Raw genomic sequence first — 14,694 nt, forward strand, 5'->3', positions numbered from 1 at the left:
AAAAGTGAGAAATATATAGGAAGGCCGGTATTTTTTTCTGGAAAAGGTGGCAACCCTACTCATCACTACTCCCAACTCCTAAACAAGTCAGCCCCATTGCATGCTGGGTGTTGTAGTCTTACATTAAAGGGATACTGTCATGGGAAAACATGTTTTTTTCAAAACGCATCAGATAATAGTGCTGCTCCAGCAAAATTCTGCATTGAAATACATTTTTCAAAAGAGCAAACAGATTTTGTTATATTCAATTTTGAAATCTGACATGGGGCTAGACATATTGTCAATTTCCCAGCTGCCTGCAGTCATGTGACTTGTGCTCTGATAAACTTCAATCACTCTTTACTGCTGTACTGCAAGTTGGAGTGATATCACCCCCTCCCTTTCCCCCCCAGCAGCCTAACAACAGAACAATGGGAAGGTAACCAGATAACAGCTCCCTAGCACAAGATAACAGCTGCCTGGTAGATCTAAGAACAGCACTCAATAGTAAAAGCCAAGTCCCACTGAGACACATTCAGTTACATTGAGTAGGAGAAATAACAGCCTGCCAGAAAGTAGTTCCATCCTAAAGTGCAGGCACAAGTCACATGACTTGGGGCAGCTGGGAAACTGACAATATGTCTAGCCCCATGTCAGATTTCAAAACTGAATATAAAAACATCTGTTTGCTCTTTTGAGAAATGGATTTCAGTGCAGAATTCTGCTGGAGTAGCAATATTAACTGATGTCTTTTGGAAAAAAACATGTTTTCCCATGACAGTATCCCTTTAAACTAGGCATTTGGCAAATTGTTAAACAAAAAAACGATATTACCCAACATGCCTTGGGAGACACAGACTGGGCACATTAGGGAAAGAAAATACTTTAGCTGGTTTCCAAAGTAAACCCGTGACTAGTTTGTACTTTCAAAACGCGCCCGGACTTTAAATTAGTAGCCCAATTTGGCTGGAAACCCGCCAACCAGACACTGCTCATTGTTTTGTTTTCTTTTGCCCGCTTATTTCTTCAACCAATCCCAAATCCCGCCCCTGTCATCCACCAATCCACAACAACGCGCTGCCACTCCAAAGACCCAGTCTGACCGCCTTCATTTCTCAGACTTAAAAGTTTGCGCCTCCCATTTCTTTGTCATTCGCTGACACTGAGTTCATAACTCCGCCCTATATTCTTCCAGCCAATCAGCAGTCCTCCCTCCGCGGTAATGAGGTGATGTCACGATGGAAAGAGCGCGCCAGATTCATAATGTGCCAGTGAGAAGTGGTTCCGGCAGTGGAGCTCATATTTACCTCACAGTACAGCTCCTAATCCCATCATGGCCGAGCTACTGCCCGGATATTCCCCGAGCTTCAAGAAACCCTCGGAGATTCTCCGATTAAGTAGACGGAGGAGCAGGAGCGAGGCTTCCAAGACCGGCCTTTCTCCGTTTTCCCCGGGGGATGTGATTAAGAGAGTCCCCGGGCTGCGGCCTTTCTCCCCTGGGCCGAACAAGGGAGCCGGTGTAAAGCGGCGGAACCCATTTGCCAGCCTAGAGAATACGGTGTGTAGTCCTGTCAAGCGCCGAGCGGAGACTGTAGCGGAATATGGAGCCTCTTCCCTCGAGCCCCGGGCACTTTCAGCTGTGCGGCCCTCCTGCTTGGGACAGGACAGCCCGGAGCCCCCGCAGGTACGAGAGGCTTTGACCTTATTCTGGAAACACGAGCGCTGGTTGCTATGGGTTACTGCCCTTGTTAATAAATAGGAGTTCACTTTGCCAGAGATGTTGTACTTGTTACCCCCGACTCCCCTCAGTGTAATGTCCCCACACCTGCTGATACAATGCTGAGCAATTCAATGTGATCCCCTCCTATACGGAGTCCTTGTGTTCCTGCTGGGGGCGATTCCCTGGCCGGTGTTACTGTTGCACATTGAACTCTTTATTTATGGGACTGACATTCAGAGTAGACCTGACATCTCATATACTCTCGAGGCTACTCAACCCCTATATAATAATGTACTGCAGCCTCTCCACAATTTGCCACATTATAAGGATTTCTGGTCACTTCAGTGTGTATCACTCACAGCCCTTAGTCTCCCCATGATCCCCATCATTTGTTCTTCTGCTGCCAACAGTCTTATCTCACATCCCTTCTCTGCTTATAAGCAGTTGCCTGCTGGTGCCTTAGTCCCACATATTTATATACCCGGCCTTTTGCTGGTACCTTATATACCCAGCCATCTACTGGTACCTTATATACCAGCCTTTTACTGGTACCTTTATATACCCGGCCTTTTACTGGTACCTTTATATACCCAGCCTTTTACTGGTACCTTATATACCCGGCCTTTTGCTGGTACCTTTATATACCCAGCCTTTTACTGGTACCTTTATATACCCGGCCTTCTACTGCTACCTTTATATACCCGGCCTTTTACTGGTACCTTATATACCCGGCCTTTTACTGGTACCTTTATATACCCAGCCTTTTACTGGGACCTTTATATACCCGGCCTTCTACTGCTACCTTTATATACCCGGCCTTTTACTGGTACCTTATATACCCGGCCTTTTACTGGTACCTTTATATACCCAGCCTTTTACTGGTACCTTTATATACCCGGCCTTCTACTGGTACCTTATATACCCGGCCTTTTACTGGTACCTTTATATACCCGGCCTTTTACTGGTAACTTTATATACCCGGCCTTTTACTGGTAACTTTATATACCCGGCCTTTTACTGGTACCTTTATATACCCGGCCTTTTACTGGTACCTTTATATACCCGGCCTTTTACTGGTACCTTTATATACCCGCCCTTTTACTGGTACCTTATATACCCGGCCTTTTACTGGTACCTTTATATACCCGGCCTTTTACTGGTACCTTTATATACCCGGCCTTTTACTGGTACCTTTATATACCCGGTCTTTTACTGGTACCTTTATATACCCGGCCTTTTACTGGTACCTTATATACCAGCCTTTTACTGGTACCTTACCCAGCACTGCCCACACTTACTGCTTTTCCCAGTGTGCAGCCGCCCCACTGCATGTGTTCTGGTGCTTCCTCTCCTATTTCTATAGTGGGTATTGGTAGGGTAACGCCTCTCCCTGGCATTCATTTATTGGATGCCCTGTTCTTTCTGGTTAGTACAGGTATGGGATCTGGAAACCTGTTATCCAGAAAGTATCGATTAACGGAAAGGCTGTCACCCATAGACTCCATTTTATACAAAGAATCCACATTTTTAAAAATGATTTCCTTTTTCTCTGTAATAATACAACAGTACCTTGTAGTTGATCCAAACTAAGATATAATCAGTATTTGAAGCAAAATCAGTGTATTGCATTTATTTAATGTTTACATGATTTTCTAGTAGACTCGTATGGTATGAAGATCCAAATTACAGAAAGATCCGGAAAACCCCAGGTTCCACACATTTTGTATAATTGGTCCCATATCTGTATTTTGTTCTATAAATAAAGCCATAGATTATACTACAATATGTTTTATTCCAAAAAGGACCTTTATTTACTAATGTTAACACTGATCCTTCCCATAATTTATATTACCATGCACAACCTATGTCTGGATTATATTTCTATGTTTAACACTTTTTTTTTCTTTTATTAACAGTTTAATTCAGTTGAAGATGTGATTTGGGGAGATCCTCTTGCCGCTGATGCCGATCCACTTGTAAAGACCGAAGTAATTGTCTTTTAATATTTATTAATGCTTGTTTACATGGAAACGTAACATGTGCATAAGTCACTGTGTATATGTTGTGGCTGATGTTCAGCGTGGTTGCTCCTTCTCTACACACTGCCTGAGTTGCTGTGTACATATACTTCTCTCTGGCACGTGCCTTCAGGTTTAAAATACATTGTTCACGTTGTTTTATATCATGCCTTGATTTATAGGTTGTACTGACTTGTTCCAAGCAAAAATAACTAAAAGGGGTTGTTCACCTTCGAGTTAACTTTTAGTATGATATAGAGAGTGATCTTCTAAGACAATTTGCAATTGGTTTTCATGTTTTATTATTTGAGGTTTTTGAGTTATTTAGCTTTTTATTCAGCAGCTCTCCAGTTTGCAATTTCAGCCATCTGGTTGCTAGAGTGCAAATTACCCTTATTGATTTGAATAAAGTCTGGAGTATAAATAGGAGAGGACCTCAGTATAAAGATGTGTAATAAAATGTAGCAATAACACAACCAGATAACGGCTCCCTAAAACAAGATAACAGCTGCCTGGTAGATCTAAGAACAGCACTCAATAATAAAATCCAGGTCCCACTGCAACACACTCGGTTACATCGTGTAGGAGAAACGACAGCCTTCCAGAAATCGGTTTCATCCTAAAGTGCTGGCTCTTTTTGAAAGCACATGACCAGGCAAAATGACCTGAGATGCACCTACACACCAATATTACAACTAAAAAAAATACACTTGCTGGTTCAGGAATGAAATTTTATATTGTAGAGTGAATTATTTGCAGTGTGAACAGAGTAATTAAGAAATAAAAAAAAAAAAAAACATCATAAAAATCATGACAGAATCCCTTTAAAGTCAGTCATATTAGAGTAAGTTTGTGTTAATGTATTGCTATGTTTCCCCAGTCCCCCGAGAAGCCAGCTCCAGCCTGTGAGATACCTAAGGGATCCGTGACTTTTCCTGCTGACTGGAGTTTAAAGACCCGCTTGCTGTTCACATCGTCTCATTCATTTAGTTGGGCCGATCACCTAAAAGCCCAAGAAGAAGCACAAGGCCTAGTAATGCAGTGCCGTGCCACCGCAGTCAATCTGCCGCATAGTATTCAGGTAGCTACTTGTGTGTGAAAATGGCAACTTGATGTGCTGAACACACACAAAGGAAAGACCTTGATATTTCAGCGTTTATTTTGCAGGAGCCAAAGTTATCCACAGACCTACGATGTGCCTTTCAGCAAAGTCTTGTGCACTGGATTCATCCGTCGCTTCCTTGGGTACAGCTTTTTCCAAGGATTGGGGTAGATCGCAAGATGGCCGGCAAAAACACTCCTTGGTCTCAGGATGAATCATTGCAGCAAGTCCTAATGAGTGAATGGTATGTGGCATCAGCAACATGAGAGAGTGTGCAGCTAAACTCAAATTTTAATCAAAATAATGATAATTTTATCATACTTAAGTATCTTTTCACAGCAGAACCCCCATTTTACGTTTTTTCAGGGAATCAAAAAAAATGGTTTCAAATCTGGGAAAATGTAAAATCGGGGTTATGCGTTATATATTGATGGAACCATAATAATAATAGGAATGTTGAAAAAAGACTGGAAACATCAGTGGATGTAAAACTGAGGTTTCATTGTATTTTTTCCATGAATGACTAATTAGTCTATAGGGTGTGTGCATTTTTTTTATTTATGGGTACTTGTGGCTTTTTTTTGTGGCTACATTTGTAACTTTTGTTTTATTTTTTTTCTCCGCAGGGCTCTGAGTTTTACGTCCTTGTATAATTTACTGAAAGCCAAACTGTGTCCATATTTCTATGTGTGTACGTATCAGTTCACCGTGTTGTTCCGTGCGGCCGGGCTTGCAGGAAGTGATGTCATTACTGCGGTCATGTCGCCCACAACTAGAGGTTTAAGGGAAGCCATGAAAAATGAAGGTAAATATATACACTTGCAGTAACCTAGTTTATAAGCCTTTAATACGCAAGCGCCATGAATATACTCTAAATTATACGGAGCTTAGTGATGTCATTTCTGTCACATGACTCACTGAATCTTCTGTAATATAATAAATACTCCCTGTTGCAAAATATGAGGATATTTAAAGACACCTCAGAGTTCCATGACCTGTATAAAAATACTTGGCCTTCTGCTTCGTGCTTTTATACGGTCATGGAACTTCTTCGTAACTTATAATATCCTTGTATTTTAAGAGGGCGTTCTTTATTCACTATATAATAACATGTATATCAAATGAATCTGTAAATATGTAGTTGCTGTCCATTTGCCATATTACAGTTTCGCCCTTGTAGACTGCTATATGTACTACATTTTATTTTTGTTAATTCTGTATGTATGTAAGTAACATTCTATTTATGTGATTCCTCCACTTCCAGGAATCACTTTCTCCCAGCCACTAGTAGAAGATGATACTGGCAAAAAGCAAAAGAAACCGGAAGCAGCTTCACAAGGAGACCTAAATCCTGAGAAAGAAAATGGCACAGCAGAAACAGATGAGTATGTAGAATCTTCTTCAATCTGTGATTCATTAACAAGGATTTAAAGGGCAGAGATGCTACTATTGCTGTTGTATCTTAAAGAGTTTGTTCACCTTTGAGTTAACTTTTAGTATGATGTAGAGTGATATTCTGAGAAAATTTGCAATTTGTTTTAATTTTTTACTATTTATGGTTTTTGAGTTATATAGCTTTTTATTCAGTAGGTCTCCAGTTTGCAATTTCAGCAATCTGGTTGCTAGGCTCCAAATTACCCTAGCAACAATGCATTGATTTGAATGAGGGACTGAATAGAAAGATGAGTAATAAAAAGTAACAATAATACATTGGTGTCTTTACAGAGCATTTGTTTTTAGGTAGGGTCAGTGACCCTCACTTGAAGAGTGTCAGAAGCAGATAGCAAATACTTAAAACTATACAAAATAAATAACGCAGACCAATTGAAAAGCTGCTTCGAAATTGCCGTTCTATAACATACTAAAAGTTAACTTAAAGTAGAAAAAAACCATAAAATGAATGTGGCTAAAAATGCCATATTTTATAAACTGAACTTATTGCACCAGGCTAAAGTTTCAGCTTGTCAATAGCAGCAATGATCCAGGACTTCAAACTTGTCACAGGGGGTCACCATCTTGGAAAGTGTCTGCGACACTCACATGCTCAGTGGGCTCTGAGCAGCTATTGAGAAGCTAAGCTTAGGGCTCGTCACTAATTATCCAGCAGAAAAGGAGGTTGGTCTGTAATTATTACATTCTGATACTAATTGCACTGGTTTCTGTGCTGCCATGTAGTAATTATCTGTATTAATTACTAATCAGCCTTATATTGTGACATTTCTATTTTATATGTACTGTATATTGTGAGTGGGTCCCTAAGCTCAGTAAGTGACAGCAGCACAGAGCATGTGCAGTGAATCAGCAGAAAAGATGGGGAGCTACTGGGGCATCTTTGGAGACACAGATCTTTGGTTGCCTTGGGCTGGTACAGAAGCAGAAAACACAATGTACAACATTACTACCTACTTCTTTAGTTAGGCGTCAGTTCTCGTTTAAAGGCAAACCACCCCTTTAATCTCTTGAATACTGCACAGCTTTTCCCAAGTACTGGTTTCAATGTGAAGAAGCTATTCAGTCATATGCTCTTTACTGGACATTTTAGTCTGAGAATTTTTTTTTTTTTTTTTTTTTTAAACCTCATGTTGAACTGAAGCTGGACAACCTATGTTTTAGCACGATTCAGCTCAATGATGTAAAGAGTTTACCCCTCCTGGGTCTGGTCTGACCAATTTAGTGGCTGTGCCACCATAGAAATGCTGTTTATGAGAACAATTGGGGATCACCATAGATCTATTGGCACTGCCTGACACTGGTGTTTGGGCAACATTTGCATAAATTAAAGTAGCAGTAGCAGAAGTCTATCTTATCGGGCCATAGTTGCCATAAACTCACTAATTCCGATATATACAATATAATGAAATGTATTTTACAGAATTCAAACCATATGTTCTATAAAAGAAAAGCCTTTCTACACCTGTACCTAAGTTTATGTTCCAAATAAAGAGATTGATGCTGGAAAGTCCAGTAAATATCTTTGAATTTCTTTTCTAAGGGCATCGGATGAAAGCGATGAAGATGAAAGCTTCTCTTGGCTAGAAGAGATGGGAGTTGAAGATAAAATTAAAAAGCCAGATTCAATATCTATTAAACTGTATCCTTTCTGGAAGGTCAATGTATTATTTAAAGCTCACTTAACTCCTCACCAAGCACTTTAATATGCATTAATACAGTTTATGGGGGGGAGGCCTGTGCTAGAGTCCTGCAGTGGGTCGGTTACCCGCAAAAAAGTGGGCACCCTGTGGAATGAGGAGGATTTTTAAGTGCGGGTGTAGCTGCGGGTCAGGTTTCGGATCTCAACTAAATTTCTTATCTTATGTAATTTTGTCTATATTCTACTCTTGAAGTTTTTACAAAACTTGTTTCAGTCCCTGTCCACTCGTGATGATGTCACTTCCGGTTTGCAGCACCATCACTTCCTGTTTGATGGTGGACGGGGGGTTGCGGATAAGGCAGGTGCGGGTCTGGGTCGGGTAGTGGATCAAAGTGGGTGAATATGCAGGTCGCGGGTCTGGGTCTTAGAAATTGGTTCCGCCTGTGCTCATGTAGGCTTTTTATATCAACCCTAAAAAGCTCACAGCATTACACCTAGACTGTAACCTTCACCTTTTCCCAGGACTCTAAAATATGTCTAGTTATTTGTCTTCTTTAAGGAACAGTAACACCAAAAATGAGTGTTTTCAAGTAAAACATATTGGAGTGTTGCTCTGCACTGGTAAAACTGATCTTTTTGTAAACAGGCTGCTGTGTAGCAATGGCAGAAAATTAAAAAAGTCTATATGGCACAGGTTAAATAGTGCATAACGGATAACACCATTATGTTCTACAGAGCTTATCTGTTATCTGCTGTGTAACCTGAGCCTTTTCTCCTTTGAATGGCTGCCCCCATTGCTACACAGCAGATTATTTATATAAACAATAGTAGCGTTTCTGAAGCACACATCAGTTTTACCAATGCAGGGCAACACTGCATTATATTTGTTTTACTGTAAAACACTTTTTCATTTTTTGATGTTACTGTTCCTTTAAACAGTACTTGCAGTAATCTCATCTTTCGTAAAAGCCAAATATGCTGCAGGATGTCAGCTGAAATAATTTGTATCTGTATCGCTGCTTTTGTTTATTATTCTTGACTTGAATTAACCCAAGCCGTAAAGAGAAGAATGAAGTGAAACTAGACCATAAGCCTGAATCCGTTGTATTGGTGAAAGGTACAAACACGTTCACTTTACTGAACTTCCTCATAAACTGTAAGAGTATTGTCGCTGCTGCTGGTCTCCAAGCCGGGCTTCCTCCCACTCTGCTGTCTCCAGTCGCATTCCGAGGAGCAACAATGCACGCGCTTAAGGTAAAGTGAACACAAAGCTGTACTGGTGTAACGTTTTGCAACAAAGTGGAAATACAGACATGTGCCCATCCCTGCTCTAAGCTAACTGTCATGACCGGCTCCCTAAATCCACAAACGGTGCTAGGCTCCCTGTCTCGGCTCTGCTTCCGCCTGTAGCAGTTGCCTTTCACTTTGGGAGGAGCCCTCTGATAATCTGATGCCGCCAGGTCTTAATAAGAGAGGAGCCAAACAAGCGTTCTGGACTGGCAAAGGGGCACGGTCATTATCAAGGTTTTGGAAGGAAGGCACAGTTCTAGGAATAGACAAAGCATAGTCAGACAGGCAGGGTCGGTGCGGGCAGAGTTCAAGCAAGGTCACACAGGCACGGGTCAATACCGGTAGAATCGGCAGGCAGGAGTCATGATAGTCAGTCAGAGGGATTAGCAGAGTTCATGATAGGCAGGCAAGGGTCAATATTGGCAGAGTTCAGAATAATCATACAGGCAGGGATCAAAACCAGGAATCAAACACGAGAAAATCACACCCAGTATACTAGCAAGTAGAACCTACAACGGGCAATGAGTTTGAGCTAGAAGCCCATTTAAATATTTGAATTTCTCGCCACTCTGCATGATGACATCACGCGGCCGGCATGTAAACACCAAAGTGAGCGGCCGTGTGCAACATAGAGAACTTAAGGCGAGAGGCCTAGGGCTGCGGTTGTCCCTGCTGGGCCCTAGTTCCCCACTAGCCCACCAGGGTAAGCCCTTAAACAAACTTAATGATGGTATGAAATAGAACTTCTATTTGTGTGTTCCCTATAACCTGTACACATGATGTAGTGAGTATTTCACTGTGAGTATATACATGTCTGGTCATTCATATCTGTTGTCTTCCTGTGTAGGCAAGGAGTGTGAATGTGAAGACTCGGGTGAACTCTGGTTATAAGGATCAGTTTAGTCTGGAGATAACTGGCCCTATTATGCCCCATTCACTGCACTCTCTGACGATGTTACTTCAGTCTGCACAAAGAGGGAGCTTTTCTGCAGGACTCTATACTCATGAGCCAACTGCAGTTTTTAATACTCCCATCCACTCTCAAGCTGTGACGGTGAGTCTACAAAAGCTATTCAGCATCTACACTCAGTTTGTGTTTCAGCTGTTCTGCAATTCACATCATTGTAATCCATTTCTGTTTCTAAACTGCCACCTGACGAGAAGAAGACCCTGCGCGAAACGGGGGGGGGGGCAGAGGCTGTGGGTTTGGTTTTCATTATATCAGTGCTGTCCAACTTCTGTAGTACTGAGGGCTGGAATTTTACTGACCTACATGGTGGAGGGCCGATAATGGAAGCCTGTGTTGACCACTCCCCTTTTACACCACACCTGTGTTATTACAAGAAATGTTAAAATGATACCCACATGGTGGTTGCACGCCAAAAAAAACCCAAAAACAAATGTTTGGTGCTCACTGCAGGGGTATCACTTGTGAAAATGTCATTTTCAGCTCTCTTGGTTTCCACTGATTGGTTACCAGGCAGTAACCAATCATGACCCATGTGGCTCCCCTCAAGTCTAACTGTTCAGTGAGTTTGCAATTGATCCTCCGCATTCAGCTCAGATTCAAAAGCAACAGATATGACCCAGGGAGTGTCCTGACTGTGCATGAAGTAGGACGCACATCGAGTGAGCTCTGTATATCCAAGGCATATCCTGTGATACCTTTGCTAATTGTGTGACAAAGAACTGATCAGAAAGGGCACAATACCTCTTGTCCAACATGGCAGGTAGGAATCGACAAAATAAGAAGAAAACGGAGATCCCCACATGCCTGGAACCTGGCCTCGCAATCACAGCCCACGCTGCAAGATCTGCTGACGGCGGTACAGAACTGCCAACAATCCTGCCAAGCGACCATCATGTCCACGGCGGACGAACTCAAGGCAGAACTATCGCTGATCAAACACGACATGCACCGGAGGCCTGGATTTCGGCACTAGAAGACTCCTGTCCATCCACTGCAGCAAACTACTCTGGATTTACAAATGCAAGTGGAACAGTGGCACCAAAAAGTCGATGACCTGGAAAACCTGGTGAGACGCAGCAATGTCCGCTTGGTTGGGTTGCCAGAGAGGGAGGAAGGGGACTGCCCGGAGGCCTTTGTGGAAAGAATCCGTAAAGAATGGGCGGGTGAGGAGTTCCTGACCCCTGCATTCTCGGTGAAGCGGGCGCACAGAATACCATCTAGGCCCCCCGATACCCAGCGCCCCACATAGCATGTATACATAACTGCAAAGATCGGGACATGCTTCTGGAGGTGGCACACACTAAAGATCAAATCCAGCTGAATAACTCTAAAGTTTCCATATATCCGGACTTCTACGCTGAACTCCAAAAGATGAGGGCACGATTCTTTAACGTAAAGAAAAGGCTGCGACAGAGAGAAATCCCGTATTCCATGATGTACCCTTCCCGCTTGCAGATACAGACGACCTCGGGCGTTACATTTTTCAACAACCCGGCAGAGGCCTGCTTCTGGTTGGATACATTGGATTCGTCCAAAACAAAAGAAATTAGTAGCTCTTTGCAGGAATATTTCATGCTTTAATGCTTCCCTCTGAAACAGACCTGATAAATTGGGATGCTTTTAAGGCCCATCTGAGAGGAACATACACAATGGAGATCAACGCGATCAAAAAAAAAAACTAAAATCAAAGAGGCCCAGTTACTAGAGTTGGTGACTTGTGCTGAGCAAGAGGTGATCGAAATACACGCCTAATGCACATCAAAAACTGCAACATAGAAATACCCTGCCCCTGAACTGGCTATATTAAACGTAGGTGAGAGCTCCCAATATAACAAATATCAACTGATTACAATTAGGCAAAGTTTGTTTCAGGCTCGTAGACATATAACTATGGGATGGAAAAGCTCAGAGGCCCCAACCCACAAAGGCTGGTTGATAGGATGCAATATCTGTTTACTAAGAGCCTCCTCTGAAAAATCTGATGCAATATGGGGCAACTGGCCCTCGCCCTAGTAGATTGGGGAACATTGGACGTATACTGACAACTACCTTTAGAATTGCCACTGTGAGATGTTAAGAACCACTGACTCCCATTTTAGTTGGTTGATGTTTTGTTTTTACCTGCTGTATAAGCAATCTAAACATGACATGCGTATGATATCTGGCTGAATTTGTCTCACAAACTGAATGTACACTGCTAAAGTAACCAGTACTATAAATACAATATTGGTGTATACAACTGTATGTCATGTTCAACTATACAATAAATGTTATGATCAAAAAAAGAACCGTTATGTCCGATGTGGCCCCCTTATAGTCACTGACTAACTCAGAGTTAGAGAGCTGAAAAGCAGGAAGTAGTGTTCTGGCTATTATGTTACACATCCAGTCACTCCAGCCTTTATATATTACATTTTTGGCTAACTAACTATATTAGAAACATTTATTTTGCACAGCCTATTTACCCAGTTTTTATTTTTACACTGAACAAATCCTTTAATGCTCTGTCCTAACCCCCATCTGCACTGAGATCTAGAGAAATTCAGTGTGTAAAGCTCTAAAAATTAGTCTCTGTCCAACATGGATGAGCCCCGGCAACCTCTGCTCTTATGAGATTCTAAAATGTCCAACTACTTCATAGTGTAACTGGTCCCATAGAAAACTGTTCTTTAGGGCCCTGAACCTTGTAAAACAAACTTTTCTATACCAACACATGACTCTATATATTAATCCCCCTTGCTCACTATTTGGCTAATCATGGGCCTGACACAGAAGGCAGTAGCCTGGGAGAATGAGGGACCCATTTCATTCTTTTCATCTTGTGTATGTTAATACCATATTCCTCTTTTTCTTCAACTTTTTCCTTGGCAGGAGATTTCTGCAGATCTGCAAAACTGTGGCCTTCACCCATGTACAGTAGAACAGCTCACCCAAGTGAATGAACTGGGAAAGCTCTCTCTGCGCCACCTTGAAATGACAGACTACAGGTACACCTGGAAATGACAGATTACAGGTACACCCGGAAATGACCAGGTACACCCGGAAATGACCAGGTACACCCGGAAATGACCAGGTACACCCGGAAATGACCAGGTACACCCGGAAATGACCACATACATCCAGAAATCTTAAGACAATTTGGCTTCAGTCACAGAGAAGCACTGCCAGTCTCTATATTCTCCTATGAGGAATTATTTTATATTTATCCAGTTGTGGGTTTCCCACTGACCCTGCACTGTGTAAGATCTGTTCATTGCCAGAATCAACTAGCGATGTGAATGTGTTTAGCAGAATGCTGTGTATCACTAATTACACTTAACTGCTCTTCATTCTCATTAGTGTTTTTCTAATTAAATTACATTTCCTTATTTAATCACTGATAAAAATTGCAATGTGTGATTAGATAAACAATGCTTTATTACCTGAACTCATTTACATAGGTGCAAATCACTTGTCTGTGAATGTTTATTCCCCATGAATTGGATTATTAGAACTATGTATATAAAAATCTAGACAAGGGTTTTATTTTATTTTAATCACCAGCCCCCTCAGAGCAAAAATAATGGCAAAAGTAGAAATCTTTTCATGGCCACTAGACAACTCCTTCAGTTATGATATAAAGTATTAGTCCCCATTAGGCTCAACGCTGCCCTTGTATCTGCTTTAGGGAAACCCTGAATAAACATGGAAATAAAACTAGTGGAAATAACAAACATTGCCCTTTAGATATGATTGTGTGTCTTGTGTAAGGAAAAAATGATAATATTATTCATCCTCATCAAATGTCTAATTTAGACTCTATCTACACTGCCATGTGTCTTTACACAGTCACTTTGGGAGGAGCTTTTTATAAATGTTGTAATGAAACCGGTGCAAATAAACGTGAATGATCTTTTTATGTCACTGAAGTCTTTTCTTTCTGGTCACTATTGGAATATGTTTAAAGGCTTGAGATCTGCATGAAAGTGTCAGTAGCAGACTGGAATATAGATTCTTTTCGACACTTTAAAAGGAGATTCTTGCGTATGTTCAGGATGGGTCATGTAATGGGAGGTAAAGGGGGATTCATTTTCCCCTGGGGCTGTATGGGAGGGTTGCTGGCAGTGCAATGGTTATTGTTGTAAGTTAAGAGTCCTGAGCGGAACCAATTTCTAAGATCTGAAACCACAGTCCACATATTTAGCCACTTTGATCCGCTACCCGTCCCAGACCTGCAACTGCCTTATCCGCAACCCACCGATCACCAGCAATCGGGAAGTGACGTCTTCCAAAGGGGGACTGGACACAAACAAGTTTTGTAAAACATTAAAAGGAGCAAAATATAGATAATATTACATAAGATAAGAAATTTAGATGAGCACCGCAATTCGACCCGCAACTAAAACCCCCCTCATTCTGCAGGGTGCCTGCTTTTTTTGTGGGTAACACGTGGGTACCCCACCCGCTGCAGGGCTCTATGGTCAGCAGCAGAGAGGTCACTTGTTTGTTGCCACAGAAAACTACTGGTGTGATGGTTATGATGTC

The 14,694-nt window shown here is 41.8% G+C and overlaps 1 protein-coding gene across 2 annotated transcripts; it reads left to right on the forward strand.

Annotated features, from left to right (window-relative positions):
• Positions 1-1,195: 1,195 nt before the first annotated feature.
• On the forward strand, positions 1,196-14,073 carry donson.L (downstream neighbor of SON L homeolog). 2 transcript variants are annotated; one of them, XM_041581070.1, is made up of 11 exons: positions 1,196-1,663; positions 3,616-3,687; positions 4,598-4,798; positions 4,885-5,063; positions 5,446-5,624; positions 6,084-6,204; positions 7,812-7,910; positions 8,966-9,164; positions 10,048-10,254; positions 13,042-13,157; positions 13,264-14,073. In XM_041581070.1, the coding sequence occupies exons 1-11, from the start codon at positions 1,313-1,315 to the stop codon at positions 13,277-13,279; spliced, it is 1,740 nt and encodes a 579-aa protein (XP_041437004.1). In that variant the 5' UTR covers positions 1,196-1,312; the 3' UTR covers positions 13,280-14,073.
• The last annotated feature ends 621 nt before the right edge of the window (positions 14,074-14,694 follow it).

The sequence above is a fragment of the Xenopus laevis genome, chromosome 2L (genome assembly GCF_017654675.1).
Source record: "Xenopus laevis strain J_2021 chromosome 2L, Xenopus_laevis_v10.1, whole genome shotgun sequence".
Classification (NCBI taxonomy): Eukaryota; Metazoa; Chordata; class Amphibia; order Anura; family Pipidae; genus Xenopus; species Xenopus laevis.